The following is a 24,584-nucleotide window of genomic DNA, read 5'->3' as shown; positions in this document are numbered from 1 at the left end:
TTCCAAAATTCACTCAAATGTATTTTTGTGTCAGAATAGTGTAAGGATCGGGCTTGGGGAGGATCCAACTTTTAAAAAGTATTAACAGTCATGAAAACGGTTGTGGGTGTTCCCAGGTGAAGCAGGTGGTTCTCTAATGTCCAGTATGCTGTGGAGAAGGTGGTTGTTTCTGATCACCCACTGTTTGAAACAGAGTGCTGGACTGGGTAGCCTGTGGTTTTATTCTGCAGATATACATCATCTGCTTGAGTTCACAACTGCATGGAGGAGAAAAAAAAGCTTCACCTTTTGGTTGGTACTGGCCTCATGTCCTGTTGGAGACAAATGTGCAGATTCAGTTTCATTATGCCTGTCTGTCTCCCTCTCCCCGCCCAGAGCTTTCAGGAGACTAGTGAAACACAAGTAGGACCCACAACAAAATAGTACCATGTGGCGTGCTCATGTTCAGGGTTACAGCCAACCAATCAGCCAGGAAACTCCCTTCCCTTCCCCCAATCCCATTTTCTGTTTCTCAACCAATAGCTCACAGTATTCTGTGGCCACTGAGTTATCATTGTGCTTCAAAAAAATAATTCTTCATTACCTCTCACCCCCTATTTTGCATACTTCTGCAAATCTTGGTATTCTCCCAAGCTTGCTGGCACCCCATGTATGTGGATGATGTTATTGTGTCTACATTGGTATTCAGAGAATGAGCTCCTTAATAGTAGATAGGACTGACAGTAGACTGAAGTATTGAAATCATGATCATTTTATGTCCTTCTTATGCCATTAACCTTTTCTGACAGATGGCACTCAAAAAGTAATAATTTAAATTGAGTGCATGTTAATAATTTTTCATAAAGACACCAGTTTAGTATCAAGAAAGGGAAGAATGAAATGACCCCCTTTCCTTTTACATTTTTAGAAACTGGATTTGAAGGGTTAGCCCTAACTATAGTGCAATGCTCACATACCTTATTCTTGCACATGAGCATTAAGAACTTTCTTACTTATAATGAAGTGGTTTACAGTGTAATCAAATTAACAAGTTCCAAGACCCTCTCCTGGCTGCCAGATGGACTTCACACGGAGGATGCTTATGAATTCTGTAAATAATTTCTTTGCATAATATAAATATGACATTTTTAGAAATCAAGGAATGATGGCATAATGTTTATGCTATTCTTAAGAACATAATTCTTCTAGAACATGAGAAAGAAAACAAATGGTATTTCAGCCATTTTATTGGCTTAATGAAAAATGTTTCCTGAGGGAACTTGTATCAGCTTACTCCTAGGAAACTGTGCATGGGATTGCAGTCATACTGATAATCATAAAGTGGATTTTATGCATTGTACCACTGCTCTTTGAGTAGTGTATAATAGTGGATCAACATAACTCACTTCATTTTATGGACTCTCTTGGAGGTATGATGAACTCCTGTGCTCCAGAATTTACCACTAGACCACTGATTCTGCTCTTATTTGGCACTTGAGAGAGCAGTATGTCCAAGTGTAGTAGAACTACCATGCTGTTTCAATCCTGTGCTTCTGACTTTCCTGTGGACATAACTATTTGTCACACCTACTACTGCTCTGGTCTCCTCCTTGTCGAGAGGCAAATGCCCTTCTATGTGGGTGAATGGGTAGATAGGTAGCAGTAATGCTTTAGTTACTTTTGTATAGTGTTCAACGGTTATGTATTCTTCATGCTGACAATTAACATGGGAGTGGGAATCAGCATTCTATTCACATCAAAAGCAGATACCAACAGTACTCAATAAAAAGTAAGGATTGGCTGCTGAAGAAAGATTTGGGATCACATTTGGGTTGCTGGAGCACATGGAAATCAGCACAGAATAATTGACACCACTTAAAGGATTTCTACGTGCATGATGTTTAATATAATTTTGTACATAGTGTTGGAGCCTCTGGAGGAAAATGGGGAGTGGAGGAGGATGAATAGCATACTTCAAATACTCTGGCCTTTGATCTGTTTCCATCGTACTGGGATGAGGGAAGCAAACAGCAAATATCAACAGAAGCTATAGGCTGTGTCAATTTGTGCACCAGTGCACTTGAGTCATCTCAGATTCCTGTGTCACACTCTCCATAGCAACCTGCTTTCGGCATTAAACTATCCATCCATCCAAATAGCTATTAGCGTAGATGCTTACTCTGCTGGTGCCCAGGAAACCTGACGCTCATGTGAAACTGCCACGAACGAGATTTAAAATGTTCTTCGGTTGAAAAACAAGACAATCAAAAGGCTGGTTCCTACATGGATCACTTCCTTTTGAACAATTCAAAAGTTGAGAATGTGCACACTTGTTTTCATTTGTGCTTTACAACTTTGGAGATTTCCCATGGTTTGATTGCCAGAAAGGCATTGCAGTGGTGTGACAGTCCAAAAAAAATTCCACCTCCAAAGTACTGTTGTTCGGTGAACACGTGATGTGCTTTTTCTTCTTGTTTGTTTACCTGTATATTTCTGGTAGTGGCTATGTGGTATTGCTTATGGAATAAGCTCACTGATCTGGAAAAAATTAAATCTAATAAAGGAATGTAGATTAAATTGAGTGCATTTCAAGTTTGCTTATGTCCCTTCCACATGTGACAAGGTGGAGGCATAATGCTAGATGTTGATATAACTAACTTTGCAGAAACTTTTACAAACTTAAATATCTGTTCATTGTCCTTTTTTTAATGGAATACAAATATCACAAAATGGGAAATTAGGCAAGAGTGGTCCATCCAGTTATATCAGTCATAGCTCCTGAGGTGGAATTTGATATTTGTTAAGAGGATAAGAGGATGGGGCGTAGGATTTACAAGCAGGTGAGAAGCAAGATCCCTGGATCACATGTGGCTCTTTCTAATCACTAGATCTACAAATGAGATCAAGCATCTTCATCTGTTTTGAATACATTCCATCATTTTCAAGATAAAAACTGGAAAAGTGCTACAAAATGTTTTCATCTTGAGCATGGGGGTTGGAAGTACAGTTTCTTCAACTGTATGTCGCCTCGGATATGGTCTCACGGCACAGCAGGCCACCATTTTGCTGAAGCTAAGCTGATCTGGGTTTGGTTAGTGCCTGGATGGATGTAGATGAAATCCATATTTCTTCTACTCAAGTCCCATCTTGAAAGGTTACAAACATAAGAAAAGACATAACGACAGCAATTTGCCTCTTGGTTTCCTGCACTTCTGCACTTCTTCATCCTTTGTATATTTATGCTAGAGGTTTGAAATGGCCAGGTGCCTTTTAGCTAGCTACACAAAGATTGGCACTGGGAGTAGCAAGGAAGTAGGCATAGACCCTAAAGACCCTAAAGAGTGACCTACTCAACCCCAACAGATTCCAATAAATAAATGCATATTTCTGTTTTGTTTGGTTTTGGTAGTACACTATTTTATTTGACAAGTGGGCAGGAACTTGATCATTTAGATCCATTGGCTACCTGAACTACAGCTGCATGCCCATATTTACTGTACCATGGTGAAAGCAACTTTATAATGTTACAGGATGCTTTTTATAGATACAGTGGTACCTCAGGTTAAGTACTTAATTCATTCCGGAGGTCCGTACTTAACCTGAAACTGTTCTTAACCTGAAGCACCACTTTAGCTAATGGAGCCTCCTGCTGCCGCCGCGCTGCCGCAGCCCGATTTCTGTTCTTATCCTGAAGCAAAGTTCTTAACCTGAAGCACTATTTCTAGGTTAGCGGAGTGTGTTACCTGAAGCGTATGTAACCCGAGGTACCACTGTATGTTCTCACACCCCAGTCTGTGTTAACCAAAACGTGTGAGATTATCCACAAAGAATGAGAACTTGTGACAGCCCTGGCAGGTATCATATGGACATTAAATAGGAATATTAAATAGGAATAAAATATTAATCAAAATATTTTCACTACATGTTCATATTAGCAAGAAATATTAAAAATACAAGCTTAACCCAGTTTCCTTCCCTTTTGCAATTTTTTTGCAGGAATCAATCAGGTAAAATACAGATGAACAAATAACTGATTATGTTGGCAAATACTGATTAGAAAACACAGCTAAGTGGAAACATTTGGCTGAGAACAAGGTAGAAAAGGCAAACATGAGAAACCACCTATATTAAGTTGAATTTAATATGAATCTAACTCATATTTTCATCCTTCCTCTTAATACTTCTGTGAGGTTATTCAATCTGAACATGAAGGAAAGATGACTAAATAGGCTGTTTAGGGGGCAAGAAATTTGCAAACTTAAGTGAACTTGTCCAGCAAGCATTCATGCAGAGGCTTTGGTGTGTACAATCAAATCTGTAACAACACGAGCATGCTTCAAGTGCAGTTCCTGTATTAAAAGTATACATACATACATACATAATTTTATGTGTATCGCTGATGAACAAAAGTTACTAGCTGGCCTGCCAAGATTCTCTCTCAAGCATTCATCAGCCCAACATACAATGCAAATTCACCAAATAGTTGAGCTTTTCAGACGCATCATTTGGCATGGATAGCTATAGATGCCCTTCATTGGTTCCCTTCTTCTTTCAACCAGCCCTTGGAGCTAGAGTTACAGATTAGAGCTGCTGTTTCAGCTATTTGCTTTGCAGCTGTTCCTGATGCAAAGAACATTTAAATTGACATTAATAGATAAGACTAGCAAATGATTCATCTTAGGTCTTCATCATTTTCTTTTTTTACTTTCCTGTAATATAATTTGTACACATATGCAAAAAGTGTGTATCTTAATATAGTTTCCAAATTTTGACTTGTGCATTTGCAGTAGGTTTGCCTGGGAAATGAGCACTTATTCGGGCAAAAACTGGTATCACTTAAATTGCTCCTGTTACAAGGAAGACATTCTGGGCCACTTGGCTCATGTCCATGAATGTTAATCATCCGACCATCTCTCTTGTGCTTCCTAGTGAATGCTTTTGAGAGTCTCAGATGGTATCTGCAGAAAAGCATTTAAGCACATGTGCAAACTCATTTATTTGTTCCTGAAATGCAGCCAAATTGGCCAAATGGCATGAAGGAAGCACGAAAATTCTGAACATGCCCTTTGGGTTGACATTGGATGCAGAATAAGACTCCTGAGTTAGAACATTGGCATGGAAAACTTGCGTCTTTGAAGTAGCAGTTTGAATCCTTCCTGGTGCCATTAAAAATAATCAGAAGTGCTCACAAACATTTTGGCAACTGGTGTATCTGTTATGAAATGGAAAGTATTCTACAGTTATTTATTATAGAAAGTACAGTCACCCAGTCAGCAGATAGGTTTTGTACTTTAGATGCCTCCATGCTTGAGTATCAATATATTTGTGGTTGCCCTTTACACAGTCAATCTGGTTATTCTATAATAATTGTATAGTTCTCATTATACCAGATCTGACACAAAGTGCCAATAATGCTGTTGAATCTGTTAGTTCTGCCTTGCTTCTTTCTAGTAATCATGGCTTTCTACATTCTGGTGTTACATTTGCCTGCATCATCTGCCTTTTTTTGTTCTGCTGTATTGTCTTATCTACATTACCGAGGCATTGTTTGAATAATCTCAGTGCAGAAGATTGCTTTGCTTCTCCATACATTCTTGTTAACTGGACTGGTTCCAGACAAGGACCATGTTTTAGAGAGTGGCACAGTCATGGCTCCATTTCTGCAAAGGTCCCACTGTCTCAGAGCCCTGCCATTCTCACCTTGCATACAGAGCACTGCAAGCACAGGCAGAGGGTCATGCAGGGTGTTAGAATAACTGCATGGTTAGCAACCCCATGTGTTGTTGTTGTTAAGAAAAGTGTGTTGGGGGGAAGTTGTAATTTTCATGGGGATTGCAGTGCATGGAGGAGGGAGATTTAACTCTCCCTTGCCCAGGCCAGTGGCTCCAGTGATTTTTACATTAGCATTGGATTTTGCACCAGAGAAGTGGTGTCCTTTCTTCTAGCAACCTGTGTGCATGGTGCTTCAGAACTCAAATACTGTCTGAATGTGATGTGGGGTAGACAACAGTATGCTTTTTCTAGGTGATCGCAATATCAAGTGGTAGAATGTATCCTACTCTCTTAAGATTTCTATCACCTCTTTCTTACTTCATAAAATGGGAATGAGATTGTAGAACACTGAGCTGACAAAATGGGCTGCTTTAATTTAATTCATTTCTAAACTTTTAATTACCGAGTCTTTACCCAAGTTTCTAAACTTCAGGTTACAGGTGAGGGCTACAACTTTTAAATGTTTCCCCGTGTTTAAAATTCCTGCCATTATACAGCTACTGCAATGAGGATAAAAATCAGCCCAACCTAGCCCAGTTCCTGATAATTTACCATTTTCTTTATAAAGAGAGTTAAAAAAAGTATCTTTCAAAAATAGTGTGCGCACGCACGCACACACACACACACACACCACACTTGAAGTAGAACAATACTCCATGCTGCTACATGTGGAAACTAGGTCTTTTGAGTGATTAGCCCCAGTGCAGGCTTTTCTTTCTCCTAAGGCTCATTGCAGAGCGTAAGTGTGTGGAGTTTGGCTGAGGAAGAAGGGGTTAAATTGACCCTCACTGGGCACTGCCATTACACATGAAAATGGACCTGGTATTGGGGGTTTTTTTTTTAAAAAAGCAACAACACCCGAATGTGGCTGCTAGCTGTTCAATTAGAATGATGTCTAATTTAGGCTTCACAGACAACTTCAGTGAGTTGGATAAGGCAGGTTAATCCAAACTTTATACCGGGGTGGCAGTGGTGGGGAATTGCTAAGGGATTGTGACAGCTGTCCTTGAATGGCTGCATTCATACTTCTGCTTATAGTGAGCAACAGACTAATTACTTAGCCTTAGGAGTAAACCATAAGCGTGAACAAGCCCTGTAGCTGAAATGTTTTTTATAAACCAAATCAAAGACAGATGGCTTGCCTGTCAGCACTCACTTGAGACATACTTTTGTGGTCCTAAGGGAAGTACTTCACTGAAACAAAAAAGCTGGCAAGACAACAACCCTGGTGAGGTGTCTTGCTGACTGGAAGCGCTATCAGTGAGCAGCCCACAAATCAACTGACATCATAGCACGATGGTGTTAATAGGGTCATGCCTGCCCTTCATTAAAACATACGGCTAGAAAAGAGGTTTCGCTAATGAAAATATTACTTGCACAAATAAGCAGGGGTCATAAATGATGTCATAGAATCATAGAATTGTAGAGTTGGCCATTGTAAAGGTTGTGGTAAAGCTTCAAATGGCCCTGCCCACAGCAACTATGCCACACCCACCAATGTACATAGAACCTAGCAGATTGTATACATAGAAAAAGTACTCCTGAAGGTGTGGAATGTCAGTTACAATTCTGCTTGTGGCTGAAATGGTCCCTCTGTATATTATTGGACAGCACTTTTCATCATCCCCGGCCATTGGCTGGTGGGAGGTATCCAACAGGAGAGCATCACATTGGCAATATAATATTTGCCAGGCTCTATCTTTTTATTGTTTTAGGAAGCTAGTAAAAAACTGAGTTATTTTAAAAGGTCTGTTCAAATTTCCCCCCCATGATTTTCTTTTTTTAAAAAAAAGTTTTTAAGGTTCTTCATTGCATTCTGTGTGTAGTGCTTTTTGTTGTTTTTACTGTGCTAATATGGGATGATGGTGATGATTTAGTTTTTCCTGATTTGCTGTCTGCTTTCTGTTACTTTTGAAAATATGACAAGATAAAATAAAAATAAAAAGTAGATAAAATGCATGAGAAACTTTACCTGAAATCCAGATAAAATACTGATCCAACCTCACTATCCTCTGTACTAAACTGTAGAACAAATACAGTCTAAAGTATATTGAAGGGGAAAACACAGACCAGATAACATGTGACGTTCATCATGACTGTCTTATTGGAGTCAGTGAGATTTATATTAGCCACAACTGAGTCCCACTCCATTACTCTCAGTTGTACTAATCTTAACTCAGTTTTGCTGAATGAATGAATTTGAAATGCTTATTCATTTCTTTTATAAATTAATGAGTTGTGTTCTCTGCCACAATGGCACCCAAATGGAACTGATAACAAAAACATAAAACTATAATAAAAATGCAGTAAAATACTATTTAAAAAACTGGGTTGGACTGCAACTTAGTCCTGCTTAGAGTAGACCCATTAAAATCAGTTGGCATTAAGTAAGTCATGACTAAATTCCCTCATTGGTTTCAGTAGATCTACTCTTAAGTGAGATCAAGTCTAGATCCAACCCTATGTCCCCAGAAGTTGCATTGAGTGCCATGGAATTTACTCCCAGGTAGTATAGGATTTCAGCCTAAGAACAGCAGTAAATTTAAGAGTACATCAACATTGTAAACAGTCACCAGTAAACTAGGCATTTCTCACAACTTCTGAGTGGAGTTAGAGCCATTATTCTCATCTTGGATATGCATTTGCAAGACCACTTGTGTGAATCAGTTATCCTTTTATATGGCATAACTCCATTTTCCCCACTCAGCTGGAAAGAAAGGGAATGTGTTTGGACAAGCATAGCTGTGGATTCACCCTCCTCTTTCTAAAATGTTAAAGACAAATACCTGCTCAGCTGTCCTTTTCATTTTTACCATGAAACATATTCTAGATGTCGACAGAGCGTAACTTTTCAGGGCTCTCCAGCAATCTGCCAGTGTTTTCTTGATGGATCGTGCTTATTTACCATCTGATTCCCTTTTCCAAGTGTTGCCCCCCACCCTCAATATCTGATACTGACTCAGAGAGAGCCTGCCTGAAATGGTACTTGAAATGTTTACAGAGATGATTTCACTGGAAAATGGACTGATCTGTTTTATCATGTAGAAGGGGAAACACATTGGTAACAGCAAAAGCTTGCATTGCTCATAGAGGAACTGATAATGTAAACTAGACGTTCACATTATCCTCAGGTGATCTCTTCCCTCTCTTGTTCTGATTTTCAGACAGTGAAATTATTGCTCCAGATTGTCTCCGTCCAAGATCCTTCACGGCTATCCGGCGGCCTTCACTACGCAGGGAGACTGAGGACACCCGTCTGTCTGTGAGCCTTTGCGACCTCAACCTCCAGGAGGAGAACTTCCATGTCATGGCTGCCATGTGTCCCATTCCACAGAATTCCCTCAACTCTCAACATTCCCACCTTCTCCCATCCCAGCTTGAAAGTGACCTCCGTTTCCATCAGCTCAGGGGAGCCCATATTAAAATCCTGGATGACCAGACAGTGGCTCGCCTGGAGCATGCTCGAGAAGAGAGAACTTTGGTTTTCACCAGCAGGCCCCTTAGAATCAATGAGACCATATTTGTCAAGATTAATAAATCCAACACTTCACGTACTGGGACACTCTCTTACGGGGTGACCACTTGCGATCCCAGCACCCTGAGGCCCAGCGACCTTCCTTATAATCCAGAGTCTTTGGTTGACCGGAAAGAGTTCTGGGCAGTTTGTAGGGTGCTGGTGCCTCTCCAGAGTGGAGACATTTTGGGATTCATGGTGAATTCAGAAGGCGAACTGCACTTGAGCCACAATGGAGCAAACGCCGGCATGCAGGTGTGCGTGGACTGTTCCCAGCCACTGTGGATGTTCTTTGGTTTACATGGAGCAGTCATGCAAATCCGTGTCCTGGGTATGTGTGCCTCTTTCCACATGCAGTGTTATGTAAATGGGTGGATTGGGCTGAGTGGGCTAGTGGTAGCACTAGAATATAGCACTGGGGTGAGCAAAGAAAAGGCAAAGTAGGTTCTGTGGCAAGTCCTTTCTTGTTTGCACTGGATGTTGGAGGTGAGAGAATGGAGAAAGCAGGGTTGCTTCTCAATACCTGCAGTTCCAGCTAGGGCATCCCATCAAGACTGCCAGTGGTGACTTTCCAATGGCAAAAAGGGTAAGTAATTTTTATTTATTAGGGGTTATGGAGGCACTCACCTTCTCTTTTTTCCGTATTATCCACAAAATTGAACAGACTGAAAGAAAATAATATAGCTGACCACTGGCTTCATTTAAACAGCATGTGCAGCCAGCATTTCAGCAAAAAAAAGAAAATAAGCAAATGGCTTTATAACATTAAAATGTCACACATTTATCATTGAGGTACACCGTGCTATAGTATATGAGCAAGGCTTGTAAAGTGAAATGTACTCAGAGTCGCAAAGTGATTTCATGCTCTTTATTCAGCTCATAGTGGTGAGGAGGAATGAATGAATGTCCCCTCAAAGTATCTGCTTTATATACATTATTTACACAATGGGCTGCACATGATTGGCTAATTCCGGAATTCTACTGTAAGCCAATCAGGTTGTGGATTCACTTCTATCTGGAGCATGATTGGGTAGTTCCTGCCAACCAATCATACTGCTGCATTGTTCTAGGACCAATCAGACTGCTGCAGTTTGGATCCTATTCAACTCAGTACATAACATAAGGGTAATAGCATTTGAAGTAAACAGCCTAACATTTCCTTATGTTGCTATAAAATGTGAAGTTAAGAATCCAGCCACACAGTTTAATATATTACATAGACATACTATTATGAGTGTTCATTCTTATGGCTTGTTACCAATGTTTGTCTAATATGACTTGAATTCCAGAAAGTGGTTATTTGCTCTGAGAAATCTACTCCTTACTGCTTTATAGCTTCTCCCAAACAATAATTTTATGCCAAAAAAGAACAGAGCTAACAAGCAAACTTGCATTTTGGGAACTGTGAATGGCATGTTGTGATGATGTTAAAGATTTAGACAGTGTATATACTACTTAGAAAAAATATCATTAAGTCACCAAGGGAAATGTGCTCCTCAGTACTGTAGAAGTAGAGCACACGGCTTTTAAAGAACCTTTTTAAAAATGAGTTAATAAGGAAAGGAAAAGTGTTCATGAAATGGTGGGCCATTTTTCTGCAAAAGGAGGGAGTATCCTTGCTAGTGTCATATCCCTATTCCTAAAGTAGTTCTGGGATTTTGAGGAGATTCACCAGATTTCGGGGTCTACATGAATGAATGCATTCGCTTTGATACGGCTGAGATACCTCCGTAATAGTGAGTTTTTATGCCACAGATCAATTATGAGAAGGTGACACCTGTGTAGTTGTGTTCATCACAGAAGCAGCCTCATTCCTTAAAAAAAAAACAACAACCCACCCTTCTTAAGACTTGCAACAATTGTGTTATCTTGGAAAAATGCTATTAACCAGCAACTTAAAATGAATACACCACAATAGAAGTTTGGCAAATGCAGACAATGAATGCACATAAATGTGTCTAATGGGTCTCTTCCTTTATGTAGCATTTGTTCTGGGGTGCCCCCAAGTTTTGTGAGCCATGTATTTAATTTTGTGTCTAGAAAATGGACTCATTAAATAGGCAGAAATGTAGCAGGCAGATCATCTGAGGCACATCACTGCCTAAAGCATTCAGAAAACTGCAGGGCAGACAGCACTTTAGTGTTTTAATAGAAATATGTTTGGAAGCAGCAGCTTTGGGGTTTCTGGTATATGTCTAAAAACATTTTTTTTATTAAAAAAATGCCTTAAGTGCATCTTAGAAAGGCATTAGCTGTGTTAAATGCTGTGTGAGCCATTTCATCAGGCTCAATTTTATTTTTATTTTTCTTCTCTTGTAAGCTAAGTATACATTAGTAATGTAAATGATTAGCAAGCATTTCTCGAGGGGGTTTAATCATCACGTGCTAAAGGGCTGTGCACTGACATTACATAGTATCCTGAGCAGATCTTCATTTTTAGCATCATTTAAAAGTGAAATTAGTGCAAATTTGAATCTGCCCCTTTATAATTTCTGTGAAGATGGGGAGCCTTCCTTGAGGAGAAACATGCAGTGTGAAGAGGCTTAGGGCTGGCTTTCCATTTCCTTCTCAATGTGTTTTCTTAAATTATGCTAAGAATGCCTTTTCATCTGGAACATCACTTGTGAATATTGCTAGTAAAGGATAGAATGTAAAAGAGTTGCTGCTTCTAAATTGATTCTAAATTTTCTATTCAGAAATGAGTTTAGGCATCACCCGTGTAAACATTCGTAGTCAGTGGCATTGAAATAACTAAAGTGGGTATTAACAACCTGTGGCCCTCCAGATGTGGTCACAATCCCCGACAACTGGCCATTCTGGTCCAACAACATGTGGTGGGCCACAGATTGCTAATCCCCAGATGGCAGGGAAATAATCATATTAGGACTCAATCCCTGCAACATCTTTATAGCTTATCTGTTCCAGAGGTTTCAGGGGTGTCATTTTTTCTTTGCCACTCTCTCCCTTCCTTGCTTCTGATCCTGATTGTGTTGGTGTCTAGTTGTTCTTTCCCTCTAGATAATCTGTCCTTTCAGAATAATGGCCTCAATCCAGCTATAAATACAGGACCATCAGTTGCATTTAACAACTATTTGCCTCTGATGAGGATGCACATTCTAAGTCAGTCGTGGCCAAACGTGCCCCTCCAGCTGTTTTTGGACTACAACTCCAATCATCCCTAGCTAACAGGACTAGTGGTCAGGGATGATGGGAATTGTAGTCTGAAAACAGCTGGAGGGCCAAGTTTGGCCACCGCTGAGCTAAGTACATCTAAACCACAAAGCAGATGGACATGTGAATCAACGATGTGCATGGGAGACTGTTTCCTCGCGTGGGTCTCCCTAGAATATTATAATTCATTTTGACAGAGGAAGGGTCATGTGTGCAGCGACAGGAGAAACCAAAGTCTTGTGGTAGAACATAGTCCAATGGTACTTCCATTGAAAGAATCAGGTGGCATGTGATGGGAAAGACCTCTACTTGAGAATCTGGAGTACTAACTCCTCTAGGTCCCTTCCAATTCTACAGTTCTGTGATTCAGTGATGCCTGTCAGAGCACATTGTACTGGACTAGATGTGCAAACATCACAGCCTGGTATAAGGAATTTCCGTGATTGCCACCTTTGCAAGTACCTGAGGCTGCTAAATGTGGGTGTGATCTCACCCTCCTATCTGAATTTATCCTTGACCTAGGAATTCTTGATCACACCAGCTGGTAGAGCACCCTGCAGCTGGGGAGGGGGAAATCAATTCTGGTGCCCCTCCCTGCTTCCAGTTGCCCATCTGCTTGCAGCTGCATGGATGATGGACAAAATCCACAAGATGATTGAAATGGGGGAGAAATTCTGTTCATTTTAATACGAACTTACTAACAGATGAACTGTAGCTATTCTTTGAAATTCTCTGAATGTTGTGATTCAGTTCTTCAACCAAATAATGTGTATAGAAATTCAAATATCAGTGGACATTTGCATATATTTGTGCATATGTTTGTGAAAATAGCATACAAAATTAATTATATTAGGGGAAATTGCTTGCAAAAAATGTATACAGTAGGCAAAAACTGTATTTAAAAAGTATATATTCCACTTATGTGGTAATGTAAAGAACTGAACTTAAGGTTGAAAAAATTAGAAATGAAGAGAAAATTAACAGATTGAGTTTGACAAACAAAAATGATATGAAGTTATAGTCAAGGGACTTACACACCAGGCATAAACTTTATGTTCTCTCCTTCTGTGAGACTGCAAATTAATCGTCTTCTCCATCAGAATAATAAAACAGCTCTGGATGAAATGGGATGTTAGTAATAATTATATATTAGCTCCCTTATGCCTTTGCCTGGGTATATCGAATAAATTGGAAACAAGATAGTTTATTATCCTCTCTGAATTTTGAATTGCCTGTTCATGGCAGCCAAAGCTTCCCCATTTCTTGCACAAATGCTGGAATGGGTTAGATTTTTCTGCATACGTGCAAGTGACAAAATGGACTAAATTTTCTGGTAACAAGCAGGTTGATGCTTCCAGCAAAATCTGCAGTAAATTTTAAAGCATCAAACTTTTTGGTGTGCTTTTAGTGAATTAGTGGGAGTAAAATAACTCTGAGCAAAGTGCTAGTCCATCCTGCTCTGCTGGCTGTCTCAACCTCCTTTGTTGATTTCTCCTTGCACAACAGAATGTCACCCCCCTCTCCTCCTCCCATGCCCCCCTTTATCTGTTCTGGGGGCTCCCTCAACCTCAAAAGGAGATTCATGGATCACATAGGGTGCATGTGGGGTGAGAAGAAGGGAAAGTCCCATTGTGCTTGAGCTAATCCATGCACTAGCTCTTTGATTTAGTTGAATATTGTCTGTAGGCAAAAATGTCCAACTTGAGTGAGTCTGGCAGGAAATGCTATTCAGGCAGACATTTGTACATATCTGTTTGCAACCCATAAAGCCAAGAAAATGAAATGAGTATGAGCTGATGTTTGCTGCAAGTGTTGATGCCTAGACATTAGAGGCTGTTGCCACAACAACAGTGCAGGAGAATGGCCATTTAACTACATTTATTCATGAACTTTGGCCACCTGAAGCAGCTGCCTCAGCATACCTCATGGGCAGGCAGGCCCTGTTGACAAGCACCTAAGTAAGCATGCTTGGATAAGCTCATCATGGAGGCATTATTTTACCTATGGGACTGAGCATTGGGAAAGTGCTTGTTAGCCCCCTGACAGTTATGCTATGGGATTCTGCAGGGCAATGTTTTATTCCTACTTTTGAGACTTATGTGAAAGGTTATTCATACATTCATGCTAATCATAATCAGATAAAGATAGCTCACACAGTGCATCCCAGTGAACCTGGCCTTGCCACCATACCAGTGGATTGAATGCTGTCTCAGCAAACAATCTAGCCCCTTCCTTGTGCTGTCAGCAGGTTTACATCTTTTGCATTGAAAAAATCATTGTCCAAACTCCACGCTTTTAGCCATTCATTCATCCCTTATTAACTTTCTCAAAGTGCAAAGCTAATCCAAGGATGGAGGGCTGGGTGGAGATTTTTTGTGACGGTGGACTTGAAAGGCTAACCACTTTGTACTGTGCATAGCCAAGTTCTTATTCAAGCTTCCAGACCTGGTGTGTGTGTGTGTGTGTGTGTGTGTTTGTGTTTGTGTTTGTGTGTGTGTGTGTTTTTTCCATGTTTTCTCCCAGAGTTCCACCCTGGAGAAGAAACATACCTGTTTGGACTGAGAGCACAGAGGCCTCAGTGCTCTAGAAATATTACTTGCACCTTCTTGGCCATCATAGGTTCTGCCATCTTGGCAGCTTAAGATCTCTCTGAGCAATCAGCCTGGAGCATGGGTTCCAGCTCTTTGTGTATATAAAATATTTGAAAATGTGAACAAGCACTTTCACTGCATGTGTATGAATGAGTACAGTACATCTCTAACTGAAACCCAGCAGAGTCTAGGAGGTATGTTCCTGGCAGCAGTGGCAATCACAGCTGCCACTGAACACCATTTTTTCATGAATGCTAGATCAGGACCATAATGAGAGGCAAAGATTGAAGCCCTGCTACCCTCCATGCTAGAGTCCCTTTCTGGTATGGGTGTGGGGGCAGAATCAGCAGTTTCCTTTGGGGAATGTGGACGTGGTTTGCTCTAGCAACCTGACAAAACCCACCACTGAGGCCCGTCCTGGATCTGGGAATCACCATGTTAATTTGCTAGAATTTTCCCCTTTTTAGGGGAAATGGGCTGCCATTTTCATTTCCCAGAATATCCTGAAGCTACAGTACATTGGGAACATTATGGGGAATTAAAATGGAGGCTCCTTGATTCCACTGTGTGAAGCTGCCCAGCATTCCTGCTGCTGCCGTCGCCACAAGATAGACAAATTGGTATTTCTCTGATGCACGGACATATAACCCATGCTGCTCCCTGCGTATGGAGCCTCATTTAGGTCAAAAATATGAGAGGAAGCCTTTTGTTTTGTATACTTCTTGGCTGCTGTTTAATGTCTCTCTCTTTGTTGTGCGTATATGAGATCTGTTCTCTTGCTAGGGTGTTTACAATATACAATGCAATTCCCTTCATTTGAACAGATTGGAGGAATGGGTGTGGGGTAGGCTGCCTCCAAGAACATTCAGATAGTAGTCACTGGTGCAAACAGGCCTGTTTCCACAGGGTTATGCACAGGGCTGCAGCAGACCATCCCATGACACTGATAATAGTGGTGGTTGAGAAGAAACTCTAAAATGTCTAAGAAAGCCTCAAGTTTCTTGGAAGCAGTAAGCGGGATGCACAGAGAAAAGAAGGAACTGCAGCACCACAGATGGCCCTGAGTTGACCATACTGTCCCATTGTTTTCGTAGTAGGGCACCTACTTTTCATGCAAGAAGTCTCTGGTTCAATCCCTGGCATCTGTAGGTAGCTCTGGAAAATATCTTTGTCTGAGACCCTGGAGAACTGCTGCCACTCAGTGTCAACAATGCTGAACCATATGGGCCAGTGGCTTCCTGTGTTGCACCTCCCCATCCCGACACATTATGAATTGTGGCAGTCAGAGTGGCTTCCACATTTTGCTCTAGGCACCTTCAAGAAAGTACTGCATTGATGGGCCTCTCGTGCACATGCCAAAGACCTTCAATGCACTGAAGAGCCTGGTTAAAACAACAACAACACTGTTCCATTACATATAAACACTTTGTTTTTTTCCAATTGGAGCAATACAGGATTCATGGAAGTACAGTCATACCTCGGGTTAAATGTGCTTCAGGTTGAGCGTTTTCAGGTTACGCTCCGCAGTGACCCGGAAGTAACGAGTGTCTTACTTCCAGGTTTCGCCGCTCACTCATGCGCAGACTCTCAAAATGACGTCACGCGCATGCGTGGAAGTGGCGAATCACAACCTGCGCACACGCAGACACGGGTTGCTTTCACTTCAGGATGCAAACGGGGCTCCAGAATGGATCTCGTTTGCATCCAGAGGTACCACTGTAGTATTTTCTAATGGAGATCAACAGTTGCCTTCCAATGAAAACAAAATCTGCCTGTGAACTTGGTTGGGAATGGTCAGCCCTGCTCAGCTTTTGAGCCAGAAGCTATCGCTTCCCCCTTCCTCTCTGCCCATCCTGCCCACCCACTTTACTGAACTTAATGCTAATCAGTACACACACACACACACACACACACACACACACACACAGCAGAGCTGCATTGGCTGCCAGAACAAAATAGCCAAGGATTCTGCCATGATTAGCCAAAATCTGACTTTGAGTAACGGTCCATTAGAAACAGCTGCTTTTCCTCAGAACGTTGTCCTCAATGACCTTGGCATTTTGCAGTGTTACATGGGAAGCATTGCTTATTTTATTGCCATTTATATCCCCTTAAAAATGGCAAAATCAACACAGCAGATTGTTAAACCAGCAATGGCAAAGAGCTGAAACAGTTACCATAAAGCCTAATATTGTCATAAGGTTTGTTTCCAAAGAACAAATGTTGGAACACAGCTTAGACCCTGTTGCCGCCCCTGGCCTATAAAATAGGGTTCAGGAATGGATTTGGGACTGCTGCTTTCAGTTCTCTGTTAGGATTGCCAAGCCTAGACTTTTGAGATGCCTCTTTTCCTTTAAAATGAATGTAAAAAGGAGAATTTGAATGAGTATGGGATTTGTTCCACCATAGTGATGTATTATTATTATTAGTAGTAGTAATAGTAATAGTATTGGTATTATTAATTTCCTGCCTTTCACCCTAAAGTCCCAGGGTGGGCTACAACTAAAACACAATGTTAGAAACAGTGTAAATCAACTTGCAATCACAGAAACAAGGTGGGTCCTAAAAACATACATCTCAGGTGTCAAAAGCCAGGGTAAAGAGGTGCATCTTCAGCATTCACCAAAAGTTGTATAATGAAGACAGCAGATATGCCTCTGTGGGGACAGAGGTCCACAGTTTAGGGGCGGCCACTGAGAATGTCTTCTCTTGGGCTGCTACACACCCATAAACCCCTGGAACAACTAATAGGGACCTTCTGTTGATCTTAACTCCCAGGGATTCCGTAGGGAAGGTCATCTGCACCTGGTATAAATTTACTCCATGGTGCCTCTTGTGGTCCAGTTTAACGCTCGCATCTTAGATGGCTAAGCTCCTGATACAAGGACATTAGCCTGTGCATCTCCTTGCTGAGACGGAGGCAAAAACTGTTCTTTAGAAACATAGGAAGCTGCCTTATACCTGTGCATCTGGTCCAGCATTGCTTATTTAGTCTGCTTGTCAACGGCGTTGCAGGGTCACTGACAGAGATCTTCGCGTTACCTTTTACCTGATCCTTTTAAACTGCAGATACCAGGGACTGAATTTGAGTCTTTCTGTGCACAGAACATATACTCTGCCACTGTGCTTTGGAGCCTTCTCTCTTTGTCACTCTGTTTCTTCGTCACACCTGATGCCATGCTCATTCTGTTCATTGACTTTTTTTTTTAAAGTATGCAATTACGTGAGGCTTGTGTCATGGCGATTGTTTCCATGTAAACAGAAATAAGTGAGTGCTGGGCAACGGAAGCACAACGTGTGATTGATGTGTTTAGAGCAAAGAGAATGCAGATACTGCTCACAGGGTGTTTTGACGCAAACCTCTGGTCTTCTGAGCCTTGGGTATGACGGCTATTTCTCACTCCACAGCTCAGATATCTAGAATAACACGCATCTCAATACTTGCAGTTCCACCAGCCCCCTCGTCCCAGCCACTGGGGCTTCCTGCTAGCCAAAAAAGGAGCTGTGCGAAGCAGCATGGGTGGGTATCTTACCAAATAACAATGGTGCCAGCAGTTCAAATCCCTAGTTAAGATTCCAGGCTCTTGCCCAGAATTGCTAACTAGCTAATGTCAATGCCAAATCTTACTATTTTATATGTATAATGTGTTGGTTTATTTATAACCCACTTCTTTCTCTGTGTAGGTCAGGGTTGCCGACCATGTGCCCACAGGTTCCATGGTGCCCAGGAAGGCTTTCACTGGTGCCCCTGGGCAGATGACCAATACTCTGAGCTTTCAGGAAAAGAATAGCCAAGTCTCTTGCCCTCCCAGAAAGAAAGTTGTGAGATAAAAAGTGCAAATACTTTCTGAGCAATTTTTGTGAAATGAGAGTCAGTGTAGTGTGGTGACCTTGTTATTTTTTCCTGATACTGAGGAATGCCCCCTGTTGCTGTTAGACAGCGACAGCCTCAGTGTGGGTTTCTCTCTCTCTTTCTGTGTGCGTCTAAGTATTGTGTGATTTCCATAGCCATGACCAGCAGGACATAGCTGTCTTCCCATGGTAAGCATAAGGTTGTCAGGGCTGGTTGTCTCTCAAATTTTATACGTTCCATCCCTAGAGTAGCCATTTTATGACCGGCGCTCCCAACACTCTTTAAACATTCAAAATGTGCCCACTAGTCCAAAAAGGTTGGTGACCTATAGATAGTTCTCTTTCTCCCACTTCTCCTAATAATAACCCTGTCAGGTAGGATAGGCTGGGAGAGAGACTGTCCAGAAACAACCAGTGAGTTTGTGGCTGAGCAGTTGTTGTGGCAGGGATTTGAATCTGGGCCTCTCCGATCACTATGTCACACTACCTCTCAGTAGAAAACTGAAACTATACCAGCATTTCACTTCCTTCTGCAGGTTCTACTCTCCTGGCTGAGCGACTGGGCCCCTCTGCACCCGGCTCACCCGCCTCATCTCCAAACTCTCCCTCCGTCCTCTGCAGTGGCATTTCTGATCCCATTCTGAGTACATGTGGATCTGGCCCACTTGGCAGCTCACTCAGTGGTAAGTACTCCTACAGCACCAAACTATACCCCTTCCAGCCTCTCATCAGAGCCCTTGCTAAATACATTTTCCTTTCCTGCCTCAAGAAGTGCAGGAGCTGCACTTTGGGGCAGGCTTCAATCTCTGCTCATTTGCCATTGCAAAATTCCTCTCCTCTTTTCTTTGTTTTAAAAGTGATTTTAGATTTTATAATGGTGCTGTATTGGTGATATTTTGTTGTTCAAATATAATTTGGTAAGCTTTCGAGAAAGCTGTTCAACAGTGGAATGGATTCTCTCAGGTGGTGGTGGACTCTCCTTCCTTGGAGGTTTTTAAGCAGAGGTTGGATGCCCATCTGTCGTGGATGCTTTAGTTGAGACACAAATCTAGATGCGAGCCATGTTGGTTCTTCCTCCACAGTTGGTAGCAGTAATGTTTCTGAATACCAGTTGTGGGAAACTGCAGGAAGGAAGGGTGACCTTGTGCTCGGGTCCTGCTTGCAGGTTTCCCACAGGCATCTGGGTGGCCACCGTGAGAAAAGGATGCTGGACTGATCCAGGAAGCTTTTCTTATGTTTGTACTTGAATTTTGATGAGTGGATCCCAATGATCAGACACACTGCCTGCCGTTGTTTATCCCTTGCACATAAACAAGGCCTGACTTACACTAAGCTTGTACTTAGGCTTCTGTGCACTCGGGACACTGGCAAGCAGGTGTTGGATCGTGTGAAGCCCTATAAATGTGCAGCTGCTTCTTCCTTGCAGACAACTACATCAACCACATTGACATCTATAAGCAGGTCTAGGCCACATGCCCAAGGCCAGAGGCAGGTCCGGAGCCTGTTTCTACTCTTCTGCAGGATGATATTTTCACACAGATAAGGGATGTAGGGGGCTTTAGAAGTGGCCTTGTGGCAAATTATTGTTCTCTAGAAATTTATCAATGCCCAGTGTTCATCACTTTGAAGAGATACCCTCCACCCTAACAAACCAATGAGACAGTTGTGTGGAGATGCAGTTTTGTACTTCTGTTCTTACAGACACGGACAGAGAACCAAATTTACTTATGGGAGAAAAGTAACACTTCTGCAGTTGCATGTTTGTGTGCAGGTTACACATTCAAATCCAATTTATATGCCCAACGAGCCCCCAGACTCTGAGACTAGACTTTGTTGCACTAATTTGTATACACCTCTTTCTTTGGCACAAATGGGTTTTGCTTCCAAGATCCAAGCCATCGGTGACTTTGGAATATATTTGACACTGACCGAGAGGTGGATGGATGAAAAGACTACAGGAGCTAGGGAAATCTACTAGCAATAGGGGGAGGACGCCATGTTCTGAAGTCCTTATTGCGCTTCTGCACTGGTATTGCAGCATCCTATCGAGTCATGGCTGGCCATCACATTTTAGTAGAAACTGCAAGGGGGAGAGGGATAATCTTGACCTCTGCAGGAAATTGAGTACATTGAGTGACATATTGGAACCCATGAATGGTCCATCTGGCACAGTATTGGCCTTCCTGATAGTGGTCAGATAGATGCATCTGGGAGTTAAAGAAGTGGAGTGTGGGGTGATGCTCTCTCTCTCATTGTCTTAACCTCTAGAATATGATGTGTTGGACCAGCAATCTTGTTTTTGATATCCCTGGGTAGAGATGACTACATATAAAAAAGAGTGACAGCATTTCTTATATTGCAGGCACAGCTCCAAACTCTCCTGTCAGCATGCCAGAGTCCCCCCTTTCCCCCTCCATCTCAGGTTCCTGGAATGACGAGTGCACCATCTGCTATGAGAACATGGTGGATACCGTGATTTACTCCTGTGGACATATGTGTCTGTGCTACACCTGCGGGCTCAAACTCAAGAAGATGGCCAATGCCTGTTGTCCTATCTGCAGACGTGCCATCAAGGACATCATCAAGACCTATCGCAGCACCTAGAGCAGCATGGCAGGAAAAGGGTAGGGGCAGCAGGGGACATGCTGTCTTATGACAATTCAACAGAACAGGGTGGGGAGGGGCTGTCCAGCTTGCCAAAATTCCCATCCTTCCCTGTGCAACTAACTCTGAATGTTGCTACATGTGGGCAAATCCCAGAAATTTGAGGTCTAAACATTTCCTTCCTTCCTTGGCATCTAGCAGAGAGCTACTGACAACAATCTGATGTGCATCTGTCAAGAAAGGTTGAATTGCATTCCTCCTCTTTCTCTAGTTCTGGCTCCACTCACCCACCTTCCTGCAAGGATCAAATGATGCAGAATAATCAGATTTTCTTGGGTATGTTAGCAGTTTCATTATGTGAATGAATTCAACATTTTGGACGTTTAAGTGGAGTAGAAAAAGAACAAGCCATGTTTGCCGGAGCAAGAGGGATGGCCTCCCCCCATAGAAATAGCTCTTGCAAGTGTCTATTCCAATGGGAAGGAACTGCCTCTGCCAGCTTTCCTAGTGGCCACAAATGCACATCAGTGGCAGCTGGATCCAAGAGAATGTGGCGTATGCTGGTGCTAAGGAAGGTGATCTTTGGGTGCTTCTTCTTGTACTGTGCTGCACACGGGAGTCTCACTGTTAACTGACAGCCTTCAAGTTCTACTTTCTATAAATGCTCTCTTCCTTTCCACTCCAGTCTGTTCACCCCACCCTTGGAAGCAGCTGCTGATAGTGCTACAGCATGACACTGCATCCTTTATGAGCATTTCCCCCTGCTGGTTTCCTTCTTCTTTTTAAAGCATTGCACCAGGAGGCTTTTTCAATGGCCAACAGGGGTGCCTTCACACCTGTTTTCTGCAAATGATGGAGTACATTTTAGAAGCCATAAGGAAGAAGGCACACAAAGGCCTTTTATCAGGACACTGAACATCTGTCTCTGCTTTTAAGGAAAGTAAAAGCATCGGTAATTTAATCACCTTTGGCCAAGCTGAATGTGTGACACAGAGCTGCATCTATTTTGTTATCATGAAAAACGAGAGACCTGAAGCAGTTTGTCTTAGTTTTTAAAAAATGTTTATTTGGTTTTATGAAGGATTTTTAAAGTATTCTTCCCAACATGTGAAGGACAATTGTTCTGGCCTTTCTTGCTCCCAGCACTGTGAATCTACCTGGCTTGACTGAATTCTTGGCGTTTCCCTCCATGCCTTGCTGCAGCTGATTGTGCTGTGATGGACAATAACAAGGCCTCATTCTTCAGCAGCTCCATATCTTCTGTGTTCCATTTGACAAATCCCACATGCATCCGGAACTGCAGCTTATCGTCACCTGGCACCAAGTGGGCTAACTACTTCTGAAATGCCACCAAATACCCCAGCTGGGAGAAACCCGCAGCCCAGTTCATCAGCCTCAGCTCCCTAATATGAACACCAGAGAGAGTTAGGTAAGGAAAGAGGTAGATTAAGAAAGCATTCAGAAAGGGACAGCAGATTGCTGGTGTCTGAGATTTTCATTTCCCCCAATGAAAAGTGTTTCGCTTTGCCAACTTAGTGGACAGTTTTGCCCTCATCAGAGTCACGCCAGGCTAAATGTACAGGCAATTCCCATGTTGTGTGTGCGCCGTTTTTCGCTGCGGGATGCAGCCCCTGTGCAAATGGAGAGTTGCCTGTATAGCATTGAGGCTGTAAATATAATGATGGCCAACTCATATTGGGAAGGCAGAAAACCCCTTTAATACAGATGTCCTTAAAAAAAACACGAGGATTGGGGCACAGCATTTCTAAAAGACCCAAGTTCCCTGCAACACCTAGCAGCCGCTGCCTGTAAGGAAAAAGTTAGGAGACTCTTGTCTGAAGTATACCCAGCATGGTAATATTCCTGGACTGGACTGATTCTTCTAGTACTTGCTGTCTGAGCACTTGCGGGTGCTTCAGCCTGTGCTGGACCTAGCTAATCCACAGTTTACAATAGGGATGGGGAAATTGTGGCTTTCTAGATATCATTCAACTTCCATACATCCCAGTGAGCATAGCCAAGGGAAAGAAATGTTGGCAACTGTAGTACAGCATCACCTGGAGAGGCGCAAGTTCCCCCATCCTTGGTTTATGGGGATCAGCACAGTGGTTGCTGAACCACCTCATTGACACCTGCCTCATGCAGGTGTGGTCCAAAGAATATAGATAACTGGTTTCCCTCCATCCAGGCATTCCTAGTCAACTTGCCCCTAGGACTCATGATCTGTAAAGATACTGTGATGTGCAATACTAAGCAATGGCACCTCTTGAAATTTAGTGTCCATGTTGCTGGATGTGCAGAAAAGGCCTCAGTTAAAATTGCCTCTGTTTGGGCATATGACCACCTGCGCATGTGGTGTTCAAAAGAAAAGCCTGCTTGGTTTGGCCCTCCGTCCATGCTGGCTTGGTCATGTGCCGCCATTGCATGAACTGGATCCAACTGCTGGAATGTTACTGCAAATGCCACTTTGAATATTTGCACACAGCCAACTCCTCACTGGCTGGGAGCCAGCAAGCACTTTGCTGTTGGTTGTCAATCTAAGTAGACCCTTATCAAGGCAATGGATATTGTACCATGTGATAGGTTACAGGCACTTCAGGATAAAAAACAATGCAGGTGGATTGTAGCAATCCCTTGCATAAAGGAAAACTGACTCACCTAGTCACAAACCAAAAATAGAAGCTATAGTTCCTAAGAGTTTGCTCACTCACACTAGTCTTGGCCCACATAAATTAGCATTTTTCCTACCCCCCCCCACCAAAAACCATTGTGTCTTGCTTTTTGTCTTGCCACCTCAAGGTGCTCATCTGTGCTCTCTAACTGCACTCGAATCCCTAAAGAGCTTCCCATTCCACTAGTAGCTTGCATCTGGCCCTCTGCAGTGTCAACCACTTGCAAAGCATTTTTTAAAAATGAGCACAAAGCCTCAAACTCCATAGCCATGACATAAGAAAACCAGATGTAGATGGGACAACCGTATGATTTATCTCTGCCTTTGGCAAGTAGGATATGGAAAGTTAATTCATGCCCCTCAAGGCAGGAGCCCTTTCCTACCGTGGCACCATAAGATCATTTGAACCAGGATTTGACAAGACCATTCT

General features: G+C 42.3%; 1 protein-coding gene across 2 annotated transcripts in view; it reads left to right on the top strand.

Moving 5' to 3' along the window:
• Positions 1-21,891, top strand: part of NEURL1 (neuralized E3 ubiquitin protein ligase 1) — a 136,278-nt gene extending 114,387 nt beyond the window's left edge. For both annotated transcript variants that reach the window (XM_053389314.1, XM_053389315.1), the window contains exons 4-6: positions 8,916-9,596; positions 19,416-19,562; positions 21,242-21,891. In XM_053389314.1, coding sequence (XP_053245289.1) covers positions 8,916-9,596; positions 19,416-19,562; positions 21,242-21,483 — 1,070 coding nt within the window. In that variant the 3' untranslated portion in view covers positions 21,484-21,891. The remainder of the gene's footprint in view (positions 1-8,915; positions 9,597-19,415; positions 19,563-21,241) is intronic.
• The last annotated feature ends 2,693 nt before the right edge of the window (positions 21,892-24,584 follow it).

Source organism: Podarcis raffonei, chromosome 5 (assembly GCF_027172205.1).
Source record: "Podarcis raffonei isolate rPodRaf1 chromosome 5, rPodRaf1.pri, whole genome shotgun sequence".
In the NCBI taxonomy this organism is placed as follows: Eukaryota; Metazoa; Chordata; class Lepidosauria; order Squamata; family Lacertidae; genus Podarcis; species Podarcis raffonei.
The sequence above is the reverse complement of the archived record's forward strand: the minus strand, read 5'-3'. Positions and strand labels throughout refer to the sequence as shown.